General features: G+C 62.2%; 1 protein-coding gene across 1 annotated transcript; it reads left to right on the top strand.

The window, feature by feature from the left end:
• The first annotated feature begins 695 nt into the window (after window positions 1-695).
• Window positions 696-20855, top strand: MMP17 (matrix metallopeptidase 17). The gene is made up of 10 exons (XM_014861094.3): window positions 696-943; window positions 10093-10225; window positions 11088-11217; window positions 11713-11996; window positions 12918-13094; window positions 14092-14191; window positions 15785-15867; window positions 15967-16119; window positions 18978-19235; window positions 19890-20855. The coding sequence occupies exons 1-10, from the start codon at window positions 818-820 to the stop codon at window positions 20225-20227; spliced, it is 1782 nt and encodes a 593-aa protein (XP_014716580.1). The 5' UTR covers window positions 696-817; the 3' UTR covers window positions 20228-20855.
• Window positions 20856-21520: the final 665 nt, after the last annotated feature.

The following is a 21520-nucleotide window of genomic DNA, read 5'->3' as shown; positions in this document are numbered from 1 at the left end:
CCACCGCACCGCCCCCATCACGCTCTCACCCCACCACCCCGCACCCCCAGCTCCCCGCTCTCACCCCACCCCCCGCCCCCCGCCCCCCGCCCCCCACGCTCTCCCCCCCCACCCCAGCCCCCACCGCACACGCACCCCCAGCCCCTACCCCAGTCTACCGCGGTGCAAGGGCTCCACCAAGCGTCCTCCGAGAGCGCTGCGGCTGACGCTCGGGGTCCCCAGCGGTGACCGCGAATCCGAGCTTCGGCGGGGGTCCGCGTGCGCAAGGGCGGGGAGCCAGGGTCCGCTCCCCAGGAAGCAGCCCGGCCGCGGCCGCCACCGGCCCGGGACCATCTGGGGACACCACAAGAGCCTTCCTTCGGGCCGCCGCAGCCCGGGTCCCCCGGTGGACGCGTGGGGCGACCGCCGACAGGTTTGGAGCATCCACCCACAGGTGCGGCGGGGCGCGGGCCCTTTAAGACGGCGGACGGGGCGAGTGCGGCCGGTGTTTATTAGCATACATTAGCATGCCCCGCCCCGCCACTGGGAGGTGGGCGCCGGGCTCAGTCGGGCTGGGAGGGGCGCGGGGCGCGGGCCCTTTAAGGCGGCGGGCGGGGAGAGCCCGGCCGCGTTCATTAGCATATATTAGCATGGCCCCGCCCCGCCGCGGGAGGCGGGCGCCCGGCTCAGTCTGGCCCGGAGCTGCGCGCGGCGGAGCGGGGTGCAGGGGCGCGGGGCGCGGGGCGCGGGGCTCGGGGCGCGGGGGAGTGGGGTGCGGCGGCTCAGGAGCGCGGGGCGCGGGGACCTCCACGGCCGCGCCGACCGGCCTGAGAGCGCAATGGGGCCCGGCCCGCCGGCCTCCCGGCCCCGGCTCCCGCCGCTGCCGCTGCTGCTGCTCGCGCTGGCGGCCCGCGGGGGCTGTGCTGCGCCCGCGCCCCGCGCCGAGGACCTTAGCCTGGGAGTGGTGAGTGCGCGGCCGGGATACGGGGATCCGCGGGCCGGGAGGACCCCATCAGGGCGCCTGGCGCCTGCGGGAAGCCGGGGCGCCCTGGACCCATTTCCTGGGCAGGAAAGTTGAGGCTGGGGCGCAGGCTGAGAGCTGATCCTCGCGCACCCAGGTCTGGGCCGACGTTTCCAGGTCTGGGAAAGAGGCACCAGGTTTGTTTTTGGCTCCGTGCGTTCGGAGTGCCCCGCAGCCGCAGGAATCCCCGGAGGTGGGGGTTCGCCTAACCGGAGCCCCCGTCCCTGGCTTGGAGCGGCCCACAGGGGGACCCTCAGGCGAGTGGGAGGGCTGTCGCAGCCGCCCGGAGCAGTGCGCCCCGCGTGCTTTCCCAGTGGGAGTGGAGGGAGGGACGGGCGCGCCCCGACAGCCAAGGAGAAGCCGGGGCTGCGGAGCGTGGTCGCCCTGGAAGGCTGGTGGTTCTCGAGTTTGCTCCGTGGACGGGGTTGGAGAGCAGGGGAGCCGGCGCCCAGCCCCCGCTGGGCATGGATCCTAACCTTTCCACCGCCTGCGCGGCCAGTCCTGGTCTGCCTCCCCTTTGGCTCTGACCTGAGCCTGATGGGCTCCCCTCCCACTCCCAGGCTCAGATGCAGCCCCACCGCCTTGCGTAGCCCCCCTTCCCTATCACCGGCTGTCTCACTGGCTTGGGAACCGTACTGGGGGGCGGCCGCAGTGGTCTCTTCCCTGTTAAGCCCGCCAGGCTCGCAGCTTCTTCCTCTGGACCTGGAAGATTTAGATCAGACTTTATGGGTTTCGCCACCCCCAGGCGGAGGAGGCCAGGCGAGAGAGCAGGGTGCTGGTGGGTTAAGCCCATTCCTTCAGAGGCTCTCTCCCCTGCAGCTGCCCTCACTCTGCTCAGATGCAGGATCCGGGCCAAGGGCCTGGCCTCCCAGCCCCTGGCCCACGTCCACCAGTGGTCTCCTGAAGGGGTGCTGGTGCGGCTTCTGTCCCAGCACTACTGGCATTTGGGAGCTCCGGGTGGATTTCTGTCACCGGGAGCATTCGGGTGCCGGCACTTGGGTGGAATCCGCAGCCGCATGGTTGGCAGGACTTGGCCACGGGTCTTTGGATGAGAAACAGGCTCTGGCCACCCCTGCCCGCCTGCCACAGCCCTTGGAGGGCGCGGCCAGAGCCCTTTCTGTCAGTGTCCAGACGTTTGAGGGACCCCCGGCAGTCTTTCTCCCAGCCAGGCTGCCCTGAAATTGGGATGCCTTTATCCGCCTTCTCCGGGCTTCTTTGTAGCTGGCGGTTTCCCTGATCTGCTCTTGGGGTGCACTCTCCGAGGGCTGGGCTGAGTGACAGTGGAGCCTGGGCCCCTACCTTCCAGCTCCCAGGGGACCTGCCTGGAGGGCTAATGAGGGTCGGCTGGCTCACTGAGGGGATGGAGCCCCTAGAGGTCCAGGCAAGTTCGCTTATCACATCTGGTGCAGTTGTGGAGTTTCTCGATGCCCGCCTGGAGACAGTGGGTTGGGCACACTCCTCCTGGCTTTGAACCTGTGGGCTACGTCTTCTCCCTGCTCCTGTGGGTTCCCTGGTACCCAGGAGGGTCACGGGGCCCCACACCCCATGGGATGCACTGGGCATAGGATGTGGCTCCCCAGCCTGGAGCCTCAGAGACAGCAGGGCCCTGGTGTCTGGCGCAGTGGGTAGAGAGCAGAGGAGGCTGCCCCTGCCCGGAGAGGCTCTGACCCAGGGAAGGCCAGGACCCCTCCCGCCTGGTGTGGGGAGAGCCCACCTGCCTCTAATCTGGGTTTGTAGGCAGAGGGCGGTCTCTGGTGGCATTCGGAGGAATGACACTCAGAACATCTGACCCGAGGTGCAGGAAGCCACAGACAGGCAGAGATTTATGGGGAGGAGGGGAGACTCCTGTCTGTCCCCCTCTCCAGACCACCCCCGGGGCCCACTGACTCTGGATATTCAGGTCTGGAGCTGCCAGCGAGGAGAAGGGCCCCTTTGTAAGTGTGACCTAGCTTCTGCCAGACAGAGCCATGCCCAGCGGGTCTCCAGCACTGGCTGATCTCCGGGAGGGGCTCCCCCAGCCCAGCCTACACCCAGTGTTAGCTGGAGAACAAAGCGCCGATTGAGGCCTGTGGCGCCTAGCCAATGGTGGGCTCTCAGGCAGCGGGGGAGCGGGACAAAAGAGAGCGGCTGTGCCCTTCTGGGCTTGTCGGCTGAGCCGCAAGCCCTTCTGGGCCGGAGTTTTTCGTTATTCTCTTTCTGAGTAGGTAATGCCTGTGGCAGAACATTCAGGCGGTACAGAAGGGTCTACGGGGAGACGTCAGTCTGCCCCGTACCCCTCCATTTTCTGCGGATCCTCCTGCAGGTTGTCTGGGCTTATAAAGGGACATAAGAGCTCGGTCCCTTGTTTTTAGAGATGACAGCCTGCTGCCCACCTCTGTGCGCCTTGTGGTTTCCCTTCACTTCACAATCTGTGCTGGAGACCGTTCCATCCCGGAGTCTGTAGACCTGCCTGGTCCTTTCTGTCTGACCCTGCTCCCATCACATTTCGTGGCATGGACATCACACCCTGTAGCGGGCTCCGGGCGGACTTGCGGCTGGTTCCTAACATTTTACTGCAGCCAGGAGCGTGCAGAGCACCTTAGTGCCCGAGGCTGAGGCTGAGGGTGTGAGGGACCGGGGCCCAGAAGAGGGAAGCCCGGGTGACAGACTTGAGCCGTAGGGTGTCGCCCGTGGCAGGCATGCCCACCCGTCCTCTAAAGTTTCACTCGGGTGTCTATGCCCAGCAGCAAAGCCTGTGCAGTCTCATCACCTCGCACCACACGGCTGTTGGCGCATCGTTCGATCGCTGACACCCGGACGGGGACGGTGGTTTGTGGCTGAGATTGTGTGTGAGGGTGGCTGGGAAGAAACAGGGCCCTCAGTGGCCCAGGAGGCCCCAGGGGCCAGATGATGGTGGGTGGGAGCCAGGACCTTGGAGCACACACACGTGAAGGCTGTGTCCCCTCCTGGGGCCTGGGGGAGGTGGCAGGGGTGACCGTCACCCTCCTCACCCCAGCCTCAGACAGTGGCCTCTGGATCCCCGCTCCTCAGTGCCAGCACCCAAGTGAGCTGTGTGCCCTCCATGCGCTCAGGGTCCGTCAGACCTGCCTGAGGGCCGGGTGTCTCCCTCGCAGCTGCCGTCCGAGAAACCCAGCCTCGCGCCCTCAGACAAGACCGAGAGCCAGGAATGGTGGCCCCATGCCTTGGTTTCTCCCTGCGCATGGCGAGAGGCGAGGAGAGCATCTGTGTGTCCCACTGTTCTGGGGTCCCTTCCAGGTGAAGGTCCTAAGACCCACCCAACCCCTCCCGGCCCCCCTCCAAGAGACAGAGGCACGCCGTCCAGAAATGAGTTCACGCCTTGGAGCACTCGTTGCCTTTGGGGCCCGCGGCCAGCGTCTGAGTGACGGAGAAGTCCCTGTGGCCTCTTGTGGGAGCCAGTGTGGTGCGGGCAGGACTGCGCTGGCTGCCTGGGGTCTGCGCCCCAGAGCGTGGCCTGTGACTTGGTGGGCCGGCCAGCCAGCCGGACATGTCATTGCCCTTTCACATGGGCCCTTGGCACAGAGGGAGTTCTGGAACCAGCCCCTACATGTGGATCCCAGGCTGCTGCTCACCAGCCTGTGCCCTACATCCTGGGCCTCAGTCTCCCCATTTGTGAAATGAGAACAGGTCAGTTGGGACGTTAACTGGGCGCTGCCTCTGAGTTGTTTGCAACATCTGCCAGGAAGTGAGCTGCCTTCTCATTCCAGGGGGGAGGCAGGAATGGGGAGAAGGCTGGAGAGGATGGGGGGTTCAGCTCTCAGGGTGCTCTCAGACACGGTACCTGCCTGTGGGACTTCCCAGGCTGGTTCCTGCCCCAGGGCCTTTGCACTTGCTGTTCCCATGGATCATCACATGGCCGGCTGCTTCTCATCTTTCAGGTCTTGGCCCAATGTCACCCCCTAGGGACGTCTTTCTTGGGCACCCAGTTAAGGAGCCCCTCCACTCAGTCTCTCACTTCCCTCATAACCCAGCGGTTAAGGGAATAGACCCTGAAGCCAGAAAGCCCGGGTTCCCATCCCAGCTCTGCCATACTGGCTGTGTTATTGTGGGTAAGTGCCCTAATCGCTCTGTGCCTCAGTTTCCTCATCTGTAAAATGGGGTAATAGTGCCCACCTCATAAGATTGATTCAAGAGTTATTTGAGCGCCTACTGTATGCCAAGTGTCAATTGAACACCGCAGACCACACACTGTGTGCTCATACCGCTTTCCCCAGAGGGGGCTGGAAACACAGAGCAGGTCCGTGAATGGAAAGTGGTCAGTAATTATTAGCGGTTGGGATCACTTCTCGTAACTATTATCTGTGACGTCATCGCCCGCCATCGGATGTCACTTATTTCCGTGTTTGCCTGTTTCTCGTTAGTCCTCCCCCTGAGAATGTCTGCTCCGGATGGACACAGGGCAGTCTCCCCAGGTTTTCTCTGTCCCCCAGCGCCTGGCGCAGCAAGCGTTCCATCAGGGTGTCTGATGGACCAGGATGAGCTGTCACAGGGGCAAGCTGGGGCGTCTCTCTGGGGAAGACGCAGGGGTGTGGAGAGCACCCCAATGGCCAGCAGCCCCCGGGGGAAGACGTGCGCAGGGGGACCCACCCTGAGACGCCCCCAGCTCCTTCCTTCGGGTCTCTAGAGGCCGCGTGGATCAGACAGGGACTTGAGCTGGACCGCAGGTCGTCCTTGGCATGCTGCGTGCGGGAGGGACCGAGGGGTGGAGGCGTGGACAGGTGGGGCACAGGGTGGCCCCAGGTCTGCCACCCTCGCTGCTGTGATTTGGGTCGGGGGTGGGGGCCCTATAGCTGCACTACCCACCTTCTGCTGTGGCCTCTGAGCCTCAGTTTCCTCATCTGTGGTTGGGGCTAGTGCTACCGACACCTGCTCTCCACGCCCACAAGGCTGGTGGAGTCCTGCTAGAGACGGAGTGTTAGGCGGGCTGCAGAGCCCCAGGCCAGGGCCAGTCCCGGGCACCAGGGTGGCCCCTCACGGCGCAGCACACATGCCCACTGGGCGCTAGGGGACAGCGTGTGGCCCGGTCCGGCTGGCGTCATTCAGTCCTGGTGTCGGGCTAACTCTTCTGTGCCCCCTTTTCCCCACGTCTCTGTGGGGACAACTGTGACCACGCGCGGGGCTGTGGCGAGGACTAAAGGAGTTGCTGCGCTCATTGGGCGCTTCTGTTTACCACCATTGTGAAGCGCAGGGCGCTGTCCCTCCGCCACCTGCGGAGTGGCTCCGAGCCCCTGGGGGCCCCAGTGGAGACTGTCCTTGATCAGGGCGGCTCCAGGGGGCACCGGGCGCAGCTGCCAAAAGTCACAAGGGAGTTGGCCGCGTATGCGTCAGACCTCTTTCACTGTAAACGGGGGCACACTCCGTCACCAGTGATGAACCAGGGTGGGGCAGGCGGGCAGGGACCACGTCTACAGGATGGGGCGCGCACCCTCCTCGCTGGGCCTCAGTTTCCCCATCTGTGGTAAGGCCGCAGCTCTTGGGGTCCTAGGGAGGAGGAAGAGAGCGTCTCCTTGGGTATTTGGGATTATCTGCGGTGGGTGACTCCTGTGGATTTGGGGCTCCCCTCCCCCTTCTCCTCCCAGCAGCCCCGCCCCCTCCCCCCTGCCTTCTGGAAGGTTCACCCTCTGCCTGCGCAGCCTCGTTGCCCTGGAGACGCGGTTGCCCTGGCAACAGCGGAGGGAGGACCCGGTGGGCGAGCAGGAAGGGGGCCCAGGCCAGCACCGGCCTGCGGGCTGCCACCGGCTTTGTAGGTATGGAGGGTGCTGGGGTCCCCTAGGGGGAGTTCTGGGCCCCCCACCCCGGGGCCGGCTGCGGGGCACCACCGCGGTGGGGACAGGCGGCCTAGGCGGGGCTTAGGCAGCGTTTGCCTGCCAGGACCCCAGCCTCCCTATCTGTGGGGACGGTTCTCAGCTTGGTTTCTCATGTCTCTGGTCAACTCTCCCCTTCCTCCACCCCGTTAGCCTCCTCTGTGTTTCAAAATGTACTCATTTAACTACTAGGGAAAAAATCGAACCCAAGCTATTGGGGAATTTGCCTGCATCCTCCTGAGCCTGGGATGGGCTGGCTTGAGGAGAAAGAGCTGCTGTCTTAGGCGCCCCTCCCTCCAGGCTCGGAGGAAGGTGCCTTCCCAGGAGGGATGGGGGCTTCTCGTTCAAACACATCGGCCTCCACTAAAGACTCAGGGCTGGCCTGGGGGCCCCATGGGCTCTGCAGGCCACATCCATCCATCCGTGTGTCCACCTGAGGGCCCATGACTGCCAGCTTTCCCCTAAACTTGCCACGGGCTTGTTCTGTTGTCACACATCTCCTTAGGATTTCCCTTGGTGAGCTGGGAAGTTGTTCCCACCCTTGCATTCTGGTGGTCCAGTAATTGACCTAGGAGCCGACCAGGAGGAGAGGGGACTGGCTTTATGATGCTAATGTCATGGGGGGAGGGGTTTCTGCCCCAGGGGCCAGTGGGATGTCTGAGCTTGAGAGCGTAGACCCCAAGCTTAAGCCGGTGGGTCAGCAGGAGGTGGGGGCCTCCGGCCAGCGCCTCAGATTTGGTCCCGTTCTTATGGTCTTACCGCCAGCAAAAGCTGCAAACCGCAGTGCTCCCAGGAGGTGGGCAGGTGGCAGTGGCTGCTGACCGTGGGGAGCAGGGCCGGGCCCGAGGGTAGCTGCAGCCAGCTCTGCAGGTGGACGCAGAGCTGGCCGCTCAGACCTGCAGGGAAAGCCTCCTTCTTTTCAATGTTGGCAAACATTTCAAAACCACCTGAAGTGCTGTCGAAGTCTCTAAAACCTGGAAATGGGTGTGGCCTGCTGGCCAGGCGGCCAGGCTGCCCAGGGACCAGAGAGAGCAGCTCCTCGTCCGTGAACCCCGTGGAGCCCTGCTCAGGACAGGAGCACAGCTGCTCCGTGCAGACACTCAGCTGTTATCCCAGCCTGCAGGCAGAATGGCCTGTGAGGTGGGTGCTTCTCCCAGGGTGTTGCAGACCCAGCTGGCCTGAGTGGGGGAAAGTGCCTGCCTGGGTGGCCCCTTCCCCATAAAGGGGTTTTCCTGGTAAGCACCTGCTGACATCCTCATCCAGCATCATATAAGATCTGAAGAAACTCCAGAGGGCTTCCTGGAGGAGGCAGCCTCGAGGTGCTGGGTAGCAGAGCTGCGGAAGTCGTGAGGCACTGGGGCTCTGCAGCTCAGGTCTGTAAACTTAACAAAGGGCTACAAAGATGTCTGCACGTGTTTTCTGACATTTAGAAAGAAAACTGCAGAATCAAAACTATCAAATATTTGTAGGACTTTTCAAAAAAACAGATGTAGGCAGAATGACACATATTGAACACAGCAGGTTCTCTTGGGCATCGCCACTGTCTAGAATAGTGGCGCGCCGTGGGACACACTCAGTAAACTCTGTTGATGACTGACGTGAGCGCGTTTTAATGGGTCTGAAGTGATATGAAGGGGGCTCCTCCCAAAAGAAGGATGCTCAGAGCCGCCAAGATCCTACATCGTGGAGGCAGACCCAGAGTGGGGAGGTGGGCCTGTCCAGGCCAGCACCCACCTCATCTGAGCATAGGGTCACTCCCAAGGCCCCCAGGGAGAAGCTGCCCGTCTAACCAGGAGGGTCCCTTGGTTGCTGCTCACTGAGGAGCAAGTCACTTCCAGCTGCCAGTCCTGCCCGACAGCCTTAGAGGAGCCCCCAGACCCCAGGGGGTCTCCCGGGTACTCCAGTTCTGCACACACTCTTCCTGCCAGGGCTGGAGGAGGGTCCGGGCCAGTCAGGATTTGGGGACGGGGTAGAGGGACAGAGAACCCCGGGAAGGAGTCAGCGTTTCCTGGGAACGGAGCCATCTGGCTGGTTCTCTGCAGATGTATGCAAATAATATGCAAATCTACAAGGCAGCCCCCTCCCCGCCACCCGTCAGCTGAGGCCTCTGGGAGTTCCAGGAGGGTGGACCCCTCCCCCACCCAGCACCCCGTGGGCCCCTGTGGGGCAGATCCCTTGGGCAGGGAGCCTGTAGGCCTTCTGGGGCCCTGCAGCCAACATAAATGAATCAAGAGTTTTTTGTTTTTTAAGATTTTATTTTTCCTTTTTCTCCCAAAGCCCCCCGGGAACATAGTTGTGTATTTTTAATTGTGGGTCCTTCTAGTTGTGGCATGTGAGACGCCACCTCAGCATGGTTTGATGAGCGGTGCCATGTCCACGCCCAGGATTCAAATCCGTGAAACCCTGGGCCACCGAAGTGGAGCGAGTGAACTTAACCACTCGGCCACAGGGCCGGTCCCTCAAGAGAATTTTTTTAATGTCCACCAAAAAGAAAGAAAGGGCCTTCAAGTTGGTGCCTTTCTTGAAGCCAGGTCTGGAAGCAAGCAGGGCTCAGGGAGTCGCTGCAATCCTGCTTTCCGCCCCTGTGGGTCCTCCCCTGGCACCAGCAGAGCACTTTGAATGGAATTGTCACAGCCTGGGAAGTTGATAGAAGCGCCATTTGGCAGCTGAAGAAATTGAAGCACCACGGTGGTGTCAGTGCCCCCCGTTCCCCAGGGCCCCCCATGGGTGGCATCAGCACCTCCCTGTCCCCCAGGGCCCCCCAAGGGTGGCAGAGGCAACTGGGGCTTGGGCAGGGGCTCTATTCGTGTCTGCGGTAAAGGGTCGTCCTGCATTTCTGCTTCCTGTTTCGCTCTGGGGACCCCACAGGGGTGCTTTTCGGCAGAGCTGTCCGCTGACAGTGCCACCTGTGTCAGGTGCTGGTGTGAGCGTTTTCCACGTCTTAGCTTGTTATGTCCTCACGTCCATCCCACATCCACAGGCAGGGAAACAGCCCAGAACGGTTGAGTGACTTGCCCCCATTGCACAGCAAGGAGGTAATCAAGTGGGATTTGAACCCGGGCAGCCTGGCTCCAGAGTCCAGGCGCTTAACCACTGTGAACGTGTGGCTCGTGACTTACTAAGACCCTTCTCCCACAGCTGCCTCTGAAGTACCTTAAGGAAGGGGCAGGCGGTGCCTCGTGGGCTCAGGGGGACTCGAGCCAGGGTGGGCTCCTCTTCTGTGGGGCTGAGCCCCCCACCTCCACCCCTCACTCTGCTTTTTGCCCACAGGAGTGGCTGAGCAGGTTCGGCTATCTGCCCCCGGCAGACCCCACAACGGGGCAGCTGCAGACGCAGGAGGAGCTGTCCAAGGCCATCGCCGCCATGCAGCGGTTCGGAGGCCTGGAGGCCACCGGCATCCTGGGTCAGTCCTCCAGGGACGGTGCGGACAGTCCTCCCTCAGCCCCACCTCCTGAGGCCTGGTTTCTCCTAACGTCCCCTCCTCCCCTTTGAGGCTCTGTACCCGCTCCAGTCTGCCCGTGGGGGCCAGGGGACAGGCCTACTGTCCCTGGGGCAAGACAGAGGACTCCTGCCCGGGAATCCTCCATTGGCGCCCTCACCACCCCCGGGTCTGGATGGAGTGGCAGGTGTGTGCCAGCCACGCCCAGACCCCGTCTCCACACCCTACAGCGCGTCTCCAACTCATTGCCCACGGGGCTGGGCGGGCCAGCTGTGGGGGCGGGATCCAGCCACCACACCCCAGTAGATTCTTGTCCTGCCGGGTGCCAGCCCTGTGTTGCCAGAACTCCCAGCTCGAGAAACCAAAAATCTAGGGCGTTTCTCTGAGCACCCCACTTTTTACATATTGGCAACGAATTCTGATTTTGTAAAGACCCTCTGCATGGCTGGCTGATCGAAACTCGTCTGTCCCCAGGCCTCTGAAAGGGTAGACACGTGTGTGTCACACCGAGCTGGTCAGGTGTATGTCATGTGAAATGCAGGGAGCGTGGGCAACACTGGTCAGTGTCAGGGCCACATGAGAGACCACTCCAACTGGTCAGGGCCCTGCTGTAAGTTAGTGAATGCTGTGAACGACCTCTGTCCTGGGACAGTCTGTGGACATACCCCTGGCAGTGGGGCCTGGACCTTGTCTCCAGCAGAGCTCAGGCAGGGAGCTGGGGGCATGGGATGGGAGCTTGGTGCCGGCCCTCCAGGAGCTGCTGGGAATCCCTGGTTGGGGGTGGATGTGAGCTGGGCCTGGCCCCTGACCCCACCCACCCCTGCAGATGAGGCCACCCTGGCGCTGATGAAAACCCCTCGCTGTTCCCTCCCGGACCTCCCGGCTGTGATCCTGTCTCGAAGGAGGCGCCAGGCTCCAGCCCCGACCAGGTGGAGCAAGAGGAACCTGTCGTGGAGGTGGGTAGGTGGGGCTGCCCCTGGCCTGGCCTTGCCTGGGGCCTCGGAAGGGAGCACCCGTAAACCGAGAGCTTAAGGCATGAGGAATGTATCCTTTTGGTTCTGGAGGCCAGACCCCAGATCCAGGTGTCACAGGGCTGGGTCCTTTGAGGCTCTGAGAGAGAATTGGTCCCAGGCTCCTCCCGCCTGCGGTGCTGCCCGCAGCCCTTGGCCACAGCGCTCCAGTACCTGCAGCTGTCCTCACACGGCCTCTCCACTGGGGTCTGCATGTCCTCTGTCTCTCGCAGGGACGCTCCCCGGGGTTAGGGTCCACCTGATGCAGGATGATCTCGTCTCAGTGCTTCCCTTCAGTTCATCCTCAAAAGCCTGTTTCCAAATAAGGTCCCTGATGCTCAGCCCTGGGAAGGATGTTGCCGGGAGCCCCCTTAGCCCAGGGTGGGGGCACTTTGCCTGTCCTGGGTGACCCGACCCCAGCTCTGGCCCCACCCGCCCTAGAGTCCGCACGTTCCCCCGGGACTCGCCCCTGGGCCGCGACACGGTGCGCGCGCTCATGCACTACGCCCTCAAAGTCTGGAGCGACATCACGCCTCTGAACTTCCATGAGGTGGCCGGCAGCGCTGCCGACATCCAGATCGACTTCTCCAAGGCTGACCACAATGACCGCTATCCCTTCGACGGCCCCGGCGGCACCGTGGCCCACGCCTTCTTCCCGGGCGACCATCACACTGCGGGGGACACCCACTTCGACGACGACGAGGCGTGGACCTTTCGCTCCGCAGGTGCGTGGGGGCTGGGGCTGAGCTGTGGGGACCCTGCACAACCCAGGGGCACCGACAGACCCCATGGTGTAAGCGGGAGCCACGCCTGCCCCCTGGAGACAAAGAAACCCCCACGACTCGCTTAGGAACGCCAACCACAGTAGCCTGAAGCCGCATGTTATCTCACTATGAGCACAGCTGGGCGCTTGTAGTTTAGGCCAATCCCGCGAAACCGTCCAGGGCAGGGCCACCCCGCCACGCTGATCTCGGCTGGGCTCGCGTGTCTGGGACGATGGGTGACATGGCATGTGTCTCCTCCGACTGACTGAGCCCAGCTATCCTCCTCCTGTCTCAGCTTCTGAGAGACAGCAGAAGCTGGCAAGGCCTCTGCGGGCCCTGGAGCTTCTGCTAAGTTCTCCTGGCCAGGGAAGTCTCAGGCCCCCAGGTTCAAGGTGGGTGGGGACATGAGTCTACATACCAGCCTGGGTGGCCCAGCCCAGTGGGCCTGAGAAACCAGCAGTGACCTCGTGGGACCCGTGGGCTTCTCTGTGCTGGGAGCCCAGGCCCATCCTCCAGGGCCAGGGAATCCATTCAGCCGTGGGGTACAGGGGTCCTGCAGCGGCCCCTCTATCTTGGGGTCCAGGTAGCCAGCAAGGCCTAAAATACTTACTCTGTGGCCTGTACAGCGAAGGCTGGCACCCCACCGTGAATGGCACAGGCAGCTAGGGGAGGACCAGGACAGCCCAGGCACCGAGAAGCCACTGCAGGTCCCTTGGGGCCTCGGTGAGCACCAGCCCAGCCTGAGTGGCTCTCAGAAGCCTCTGTCCAGTCCCAGCGCCACCTGCACAGCCAGGACGTGTGCCCATCACACCTACCCTGGGGGCGGCCGGCCCAGCGGGGCTGGCGGTCCCTCCCTTGGCTCACGGCTCCTCGTGTCCCCAGATGCCCACGGCATGGACCTGTTCACGGTGGCTGTCCACGAGTTTGGCCACGCCATCGGGCTGAGCCATGTGGCGGCCACGCGCTCCATCATGCAGCCCTACTACCAGGGCCCGGTGGGCGACCCGCTGCGCTACGGGCTCCCCTACGAGGACAGGGTGCGCGTCTGGCAGCTGTATGGTGAGTCCTACCCCCAGAGCCAGGGTGGGGCACCCCAAGGCGGGGGCAGAAATGCCAGGGCCCTCAAGCACAGACCCCCACGGGAGGAGGCTGGCTCCGTCCCGCTCACCGTGGCGTGTGTAGGCCGTACCAGGCTCGCACCAGCTGCTCCACGGAGTGTGTGGGATGGACAAGTGAGTTCTGCCGCTGGGCATCCTGGGAGCTGGGGCCCTGCTGGCCTCTCCGCAGAGCTCTGACATCTGCAGACTTGTTTTTGTGGTAGTAAAATTTACCATTTTAACCATTTTAAGGGGTGCAATTCAACGACATGCAGTACATTCACACTATTGTGCAGCCATCTTTCTCTAGTTCCAGAACATTCTCATCACCCCCAACCAAAGGAGGCTCCGTGCCCATTGCCTCACTCCCCATTCTCCCCTCTAGCCAGGCAACCACTAGTCTCCTTTCAGTCCCTGTGGCTTCACCCATTCTGGACATTTCACATAAATGGTGTCGCACACTAGGTGGCCTCCTGTGTCTGGCTTCTCTCCCTGAGCACCGTGTTTCCAGGGCTCGCCTGCGTCACGGCATGCACCAGTTCACTCTGCTCAGGGCTGAGCGATTTTGTGTATCCATTCATCCAGGGATGGACATTTGGGTTGTTTCCACCTCTTGGCTGTTGTGAATATTGCTGTTGTGCACACGCACGTACAAGCTTTTGTTGGAACACCTGTTTTCTGTCCTGTGGTGTCTGTACCCAGGAGTGGAATTGTGGGGGGTGTGTAAACACTCATTTAACTCATTGAGGTGCCTGCGTCTTTCACTCACGTGCTGCGACGCTCCGGCTCCGGGGTGGGAGTCCATCCTGCTCGCCACTGTGGCCGGTGCCGGATCCCGTGTGTGCACAGAGTCTGTCCACCCGGTGGCCTCAGTCCATCCTGGGGCCTCCAGGAAGCTGGGTGGGATTTGGAGGGAGGCGGACGTGCCGCGGTTCAGTGCAGCTTCTCTGTCTTCACAGGCGTTCGGGAGTCCGTGTCCCCCACAGCACAGCCCGATACCCCCGAGCCTGAGGAGCCTCCCGCCCTGCCGGAGCCCCCCGACAATCGGTCCAGCACCCCGTAAGCTGTGGGCCCCTGGTCTCTACCCTGCGGCTTGTCTCTCCGCACCCAGCACTGCGCCCAGCAGTGGCTCCAAGTCCGGCTCAGGTTCTTCTGAGAAGAGCACAGCTCTGGGCTGGCTGAGCCTGAGTGACGGTTTCTGTTCTTAAACTCCTTCGGCAGTGGAGGGGCCACCTGCTCGCCGCAGCCGGGACCAGGCAGAGGGCTGGGATTTCCAGTGTGTGATGTCCTCTCTCCTTTGCCCCAGTCGTCTCCTGCTGCGCGCGTAACAAGCCCCCTGCCTAGTGGCATCAGTCCACCACCACATCCTTAGGCTCAGGGGTTCTGTAGGCTGGGGATTCAGACGGGGCATGGCCACGGACTGGCCTCTGCTCCAGGCTTGGGGACATTCACTGGGGGCTGGAATCATCCTGACTCAGGTCTGGTGCCTGGGCTGGGCTCAGCTGGAACAGTCAGCCGGGCGCCCATCCCGTGCACGAGACTGGATCGTGAGAGGGCGTGTCCCAAGGGAGCATGTCCTGAGCCGGGTGAAAGCTGGCAGCCGTTTAGGACCCAGCCTCAAAATCTCTTACCCCGAGCCCTTTGGTTGAAGCGGTCAGAGCCCGCCCACTCTCAGTGGACCCTCAGTGGACCTGGTGCCACAGAATCTGCAGAGGCCAGCCCTGCCCTCCCCCACCTCTGCCCCGACAGCCTGGCACACCTCCTGCCACCTTCGGGCTCCCACAGACTCTAAACACAGAAACAGCAAACACCTGTATACTTAGGCTTCTGTGGCATGGTGTGGTTTGGTTCTGGTTATCCGGAAATGGGATGGCTTTATGCTTTTCTCACCTAGCCGTCCACGGGGAACTCTCGGTGAGGGCATGAGGAACCGCTCCAGCTTGCTTTGTTGTTCTGCATGTCAGTTGTTTGTTGAGTAAGTAACAGATGCCAGCAGGGCGCAGTTCTCAAGGGGCAGACATCTGTGTGTGTCCTTCCAGAGAGGCCCTGTGCATCAGTGAGAACACCGAGTGTGCGGTGCGTGTGTCCACACCGCGGGCACGCCGTTGCCGCTCTGCCGCGCCCTCCTGTGCTTGGCCGCGGAGGTCTCTGTCTGGGGAGGACGCCTGCTTCTCTAAGAGCTGCGTCCGTGCGCCCTGCGCTGTGGTTAAGTCCTGTGTCGGGGGACGTTTAATTTGTTCCTGACCTTTATTCGTCACGAATGCTGTTGTGGGTACTGTCTGTGGGGCAGAGCTCCAGACCCAGAATCGGGGTCCCCTGGCAGGTGCCTTCAGCGTCTCAGTGGACAGTGCCCAGTTGACTTCTCGATGTTACGGCCACTCACACTCCTGCCAGTGATGTGCAAGAGGTGCTTGTCCAAGTGCTCCCAGCACCCCACTCGCTCACAGGGCTCATCTTTGTCAACCACAGAAAAGGGACTCATTTTAATTTGCCTTTCTCTCTCGACGCATCTGTTGTGTGTCCCACAGCCTGCAGGCAATGATGGGGCCTCCTTCAAGGATGCTCGTCCCCTGGGGTTGTGCAAAGCCCAGCTCCCCACGGTGGCCAGGGAAGAGGGCTGCTCCCAGCCCACCTGGCTCTCTCTGCCCCCAGGCCCAGGAAGGACGTACCTCACAGGTGCAGCACTCACTTCGACGCGGTGGCCCAGATCCGCGGCGAGGCCTTCTTCTTCAAAGGTAACCCCGGCAGGGTCCAGTGGCCAATGGGAGGAAGCACGGGCCCTGCCCTGGGCCCCAGACCCGCCACTTGCAGCCCCACCCCCTCTTTCCTCCCAGGCAAGTACTTCTGGCGACTGACCCGGGATCGGCACCTGGTGTCGCTACAGCCGGCGCAGGTGCACCGCTTCTGGCGGGGCCTGCCGCTGCACCTGGACAGCGTGGATGCCGTCTACGAGCGCACCAGTGACCACAAGATTGTCTTCTTCAAAGGTGGGCAGTTCCCACCCAGGCGCTCTGCCAGCGTGGGCCCACAGCCTACACTCCCTGGGACCCCCAAAACTTGCATCTGCAATGGAGGCCCATCCTGTGGTTCACTCTAAGCACAGAGCAGAGAGCAGTTCATTAATTTGTGCACGCGACTCGAATTTATTGACCACCAACTCTGTGCCCCTCACTGTGTGCCCACTGCAGGCACATGGTGGGCAAAACAAACGAAAATCCGGCCCTCGTGGGAGGCAGACATTTAGAACCCATAGGAATAAGGAAGTCCATTTCAGACAGACATGAGGGACCTGCCAGTGCAAAGGCCCTGAGGGAGGAACAGTCCAGCTGAGTGCGAAGAACGTCGGAGAGGACAGTGAGGCTGGAGCCAAGTGAGATGTGAGGTGGTGGGACAAAAGTGCAGGTTGGCACCCAAGGGGCCTGGGGAGGAGCTGGATTTATTCTTGGTGCACTGGGCCACCACCTCCAGCTCCCACATCTCAGTCCAGGATGGCAGTTTCACTAAAGGAGGGGCGTCACTGCTCCTGGGGCTGGGCCCAGCCGAGGCTGCTCCCGGGGAGCCTACTGTCTGGGGAGAAGGGAGGCCCCCCCCCAGCCCACAACCAGAGGCAGCCCTGCATGTTCCGGGGGCCCCTGGGGGCCGCGAGCCATCCTCAGTCACAGTGCACTGCTGTATGTGAGGGCAGCTGTGTTTTGGGGTGACGGGGTCTGATTCCCCAGGGTGAGGCCGCCCTACTGCAGTGACCAGCTCTCCAGCCCGGCCTCCCCGTGTGGGGCTCAGGGCCCGACCCTCCACGCTGACAGTGGAGTCACTGTCTCCCGAGTCGCCGCCAAGGGCCAGCCACAGTCACAGTGGCTTCACAGTGTCTCTTAGATTTGGATTATTTCCCAACATTTGAAAATCGAGAGATTCCCCCTTTAGGCTCCATAGTCCCGTGTTTGAAGTGTCAGTGTGGCCGCCGGGGCCTGCGCTTTTGCAAGGCAGCGTCAGCCCAGCAGGTCGGGCTGCCCGCGCCCAGGTCGCCCCACCCGGCCCCGGCCCCAGGGAGAGCCTGCAGCCCCTGTCCTCGTGTTCGCACGGGGCTGTCTGCAGGTGAGCTGTCATTGCCTTCATCCCCTCCCCTGCTCACAGGCATCCCAGCTGTTTCCTGTCTCCAGCAAAGGATTTTTAGGTTTATTTTTGTTCTTAATTGTGGTAAAAATCACGTAACATGAAATTTACCATTTTAACCATTTTTAAGTGGACAATTTGGTGGCATTAAGTGCATTCATGTTGTTCAACCATCACCACCGTCCATCTCCAGGACTTTTTGATCTTTCCAAACTGAAACTCTGACCCCATTACACACTTGACTCCCTGTGCCTCTCCCCAGCCCCTGGCACCCACCCTTCTACTTCCTGTCCCTATGGATTTGACTCCTCCAAGTCCCCATATAAGTGGGATCACACGCTGTTTGTCCTTTGTGTCTGGCTTATTTCACTCAGCGTCCTGCCCTCAAGGTCCGTCCATGTTGCAGTCTGTGTGAGGATTTCCTTCCTTTTTAAGGCTGAATAATATTCCATTGTACGGAGAGACTGACTTGTCTATCATCTGTTGATGGACACTTGGGTTGCTTCCCCACTTTAGCTACTGGGATTAATGCTGCTGTGAACGTGGATGTGCACGTATCTCTTTGAGACCCTGCTTCCAGATCTGTTGGGTGTATCCCCAGAAGCTAGATCCTATGGTAATTCTTTGTTTATTTTTTTTTCTGTTGGGAAGATTGGCCCTGAGCTAGCGTCTGTGCCAGTCTTCCTCTACTTTGCGTAGGATGCAGCCACAGCATGGCTTGAGGAGTGGTGCTGTGTCCGTGCCCAGGATCCAAACCTGTGAACCCCTGACCACCAAAGCGGAGTGCACGAACTTAACCACTATGCCACCAGACCAGCCCCATTTTATTTAATTTTTTGAGGAACTGCCAAAGTGTTTTCCACAGTGGCTGCACCATTCTACATTCCCACCGGCAGCGTCCAGTTTCCTCACATCTCCACCAACATGTGGCTGTTCTCTGTCTTTCGGATCAGCGCCGTCTGCATGGGGGTGAGGTGGCGGCTCACTGTGGTTTTGCCGTGTGTTTCCCTGGTGATTCAGGATGCCGAGCAGCTTTCCAGGCACTTATTGGCTGTTTGAATATCCTCCTTGGAGAAATGTCTATTCCAGTCCTTTGTCCAGAGGATTTTTAAACGTTCTGCTTCATTTGTTTTCTGAATAACAGGGTTGATTATTGCTGAGCAGAGGAGAGCACGTGACGACACCTGCCCCAACCTAATTCTCTCTTCCTCACCCTCCTGATGTGGCAGTGCAGTGTAGCCGCGTTTCCAGAGCGCGAAGTGGAGGATACACCCAAAGAGCATCTTAAACTATTTTTTGAAAGTTTGGCATACATGGATTTGAAATTCTGGTGATCTCTAAGCGTGTGGCTCTGTGGGAAGTCTGCCGGGGGTGCCCACACACACTGGCTAGGCCTGGGATGAGGCCTTTCTCATCTTTGCCCGTGAAGATGCCCGTGGCCCAGCTGGTCACAGAAGTGGATGAGGAGCGCAGAGCAGAGTGGCGTCTCGTGGGCGTGACTCACCCGGGGTTTCCTTTCCCTGTCTATAGAGTGGTTGCTGTCTGGGAACCTGGGTCTCCGAGTGGCAGGACCCTGGGCAGGCAGATGGGCATTCAGTGAATCCTTGCGAGGCCTCCTGGGTGTCCTGCTGTGGGGCGATCCATCGGGTGGCTGGCTGGGGAGAAGCGAGGGCTGGAGCCCCCGCTGCTCGGGGTGGGCTGAGCCCCGGCCCACGGCTCTTTCTCTCGCCCCCAGGAGACAGATACTGGGTGTTCAAGGACAATACCGTAGAGGAAGGGTACCCGCGGCCCATCTCTGACTTCGGCCTCCCGCCGGGCGGCGTCGATGCCGCCTTCTCCTGGGCCCACAATGACAAGACTTATTTCTTTAAGGACCAGCTATACTGGCGCTACGATGAGCACACGCGGCGCGTGGACCCCGGCCACCCCGCCCGGAGCCCCCCGTGGAGGGGCATCCCCAGCACGCTCGACGATGCCATGCGCTGGTCAGATGGTGAGCCAGATGGGGTGGCCTCGGTCTCCCCGCCTGTAGAGTGGGATCACCAGAGGGCCATGGGAGGAGGCCGTGAGCCGATGTGCCCACACTGCTGCCGCCCCAGAGCGTCCAGGGGTCCCCGCGGCCCACCTGCTCAGGCGCTGTTCCCTCTCCCCCATCCTGCCTCGCCCCCGTGTCCCTCCTCCAGCCTCACAGCCTCCGCCTCCAGCCTCACAGCCTCCGCCTCCTGCTGCTCACGCACCCCCCGGGGGCCTCTGCGCTCGCGCTCCAGAGCACGAGACTGCACCCCCTCCCCACAGGGCCTCTCCTGGGCCTGGCGTGTCTTCTGTTTTGTTTTCAAAGCAGCGTCTCCCACACCTAGAATGGCCTGGCACATAGTAGGCCCTTGGTAAATACCCAGTGAGGAAAGAAACTGAGAGGTGCTCTCAGCCGTGCCCCTGCTTCCAGGCAGCTCCCCGGAGCTTCCCCAGCCTGAGAGCCCTGGGTGCCCGCAGATCAGCCCGGGGCTGAGACAAAGACTCAAAAGTCTTCTCCGCCTCCCCCAGGCCCCTCGCCCCCTGCTGTCTAGCCTGATTCCCAGGCTGCAGTCCCCCAGCTGAGGCGCAGCCACCCGCCAGAGCTCAGCCCACTTCTCCCCTTCTCCCCCGCCAGGTGCCGCGTACTTCTTCCGCGGCCAGGAGTACTGGAAGGTGCTGGACAGCGAGCTGGAGGTGGCGCCCGGGTACCCGCAGCCCACCGCCCGGGACTGGCTGGTCTGTAGGGAGCCGCAGGCCAACTCCGCAGGCTCGGGTGAAGGTGTAGACGGGGAGGCGGGGGCCCATGCGCGTCCGGGACAGCACGACCGGAGCCGCTCAGAGGACGGCTACGAAGTCTGCTCCTGCACTTCCCTGGCCTCCCCGGCCCCGGGGGCCTCGGGGCTGCTGCTGGCCACCGCGCTGCTGCTGCCGCCCGGCATCCTGTGGACCCTGGCCCAGGCCCTGGCACTCTGACAGCTGGCACAGCCCACGAGGGGACAGACCCTGTGAGGGGGCAGACGGGTCGGGCTGCCCAGGGCCACAAAACCAGGGACTAGTGTCCCTGCCCTTCAGTGCCCAAGACAAGAGGTCCTGGAGAGACTGATGCCACGTGGGGACTTACCGTTGCCAGCCCCTGAGCAAAGCCTGCCCGTCCTGGCGTCCGGGATGGGGACAAGACCAGCAGAGGGCGCTGCTCCTCGATCCTGCCTGCGCCGTGGCCGTGGACAGACAGGAGGCGGCGACCTGCTGCCCTTCTCCTCCTCTGCCCGCCCTGCCCTGCCCACTGGCTGTGAGCTGGGTGGCTCCCTCCCGGCCAGGGTGGGCTGAGGAGCCGTCCTGTCGGCAAGCGAGTGACTGGACCCCGCACAGCTCTGCCGAGGGGCCTTCACCCGAGCCCCCTGCCCCTGCCTCGGGCTAATGGCCACTCTCCTGGCTGGGGCCACCGACCCCACCACGCGACCATGCCGCTGTCCCCAGTCCCGTGGGTGCTGGTTGCCTTGTGCAGGGCAGCCCCCAACACACAGACGAGCCCCCTGAGCTGGGCCCCGGCCTGTCCCCACTTGTGACGCGTTCAGACAAACATGACCTCTCCCCACTTCCTGTTGGCTCAGGCTCCGCTCGCTGATGCGTCCCAGGCGGGGCTGTGGGTGGGCGTCCTCTGGGGCTGACCCCAGACCCGCCTGCACTCCAGCGGTGGGGGCAGCCGGGAAGGCCTGCCGGTGTCACTTCCTGCCCTGCGTTTGTCGACGCCATCCTGTCCAGCGCTCTTCGACTCCTCTGTGTCCCCAGGCATCACACACGTTTCACAGGTGTCAGTGGAGCCTCCCGCCTGCAGGCAGGGTCAGGCCGGGTCAGGTCTCAGAACTGAGGCTCTGGCAAGTTCTCACTGACGCGTCTGCCCGCGCGCGGGTCCTGTGCGGGACGTGCAGAAGGAGATGAGCTCCTGTTCTTGGGCGAGGCTCCCAGGACACCGTCTGCAGCCCCGAGTGCCACCCAGCAGGCTGTGCAGGGAGGCAGCCGGGCCTGCCAGTCCAGGGAGCGGCCGCTCCATCCCTCTGCTCCTCTGCTCCCTGCTGTGAGTCCAGGAGGGCAGCTGCGCCCTCCCACCAGAGAGGCAGGGAGTGGGGACCGGAACCCCTTCAGTTGGGGGACGACCTTTCCTGGAGGCCTTGGTGCCAGCCTGGCCTGCTCTTGCTGGCAGGAGTGACTTATCAGTGTGTCTCCTGGTGCATGCACCGGGGTGGGACATTCCTTGCCCCGCACTGA

The sequence above is a fragment of the Equus asinus genome, chromosome 8 (assembly GCF_041296235.1).
Source record: "Equus asinus isolate D_3611 breed Donkey chromosome 8, EquAss-T2T_v2, whole genome shotgun sequence".
Classification (NCBI taxonomy): Eukaryota; Metazoa; Chordata; class Mammalia; order Perissodactyla; family Equidae; genus Equus; species Equus asinus.
Note: the sequence above shows the minus strand (reverse complement) of the source record. Positions and strands in the feature narration are given on the sequence as shown.

Bases quoted from the DNA above. Each gene is read 5' to 3' on its own strand.
- MMP17 (XM_014861094.3), top strand. From the start codon at position 818: ATGGGGCCCGGCCCGCCGGCCTCCCGGCCCCGGCTCCCGCCGCTGCCG. The intron at 13,095-14,091 runs GTGAGTCCTACC...CTGTCTTCACAG, and splicing joins GCGCGTCTGGCAGCTGTATG to GCGTTCGGGAGTCCGTGTCC. The intron at 15,868-15,966 runs GTAACCCCGGCA...CTTTCCTCCCAG, and splicing joins CGAGGCCTTCTTCTTCAAAG to GCAAGTACTTCTGGCGACTG.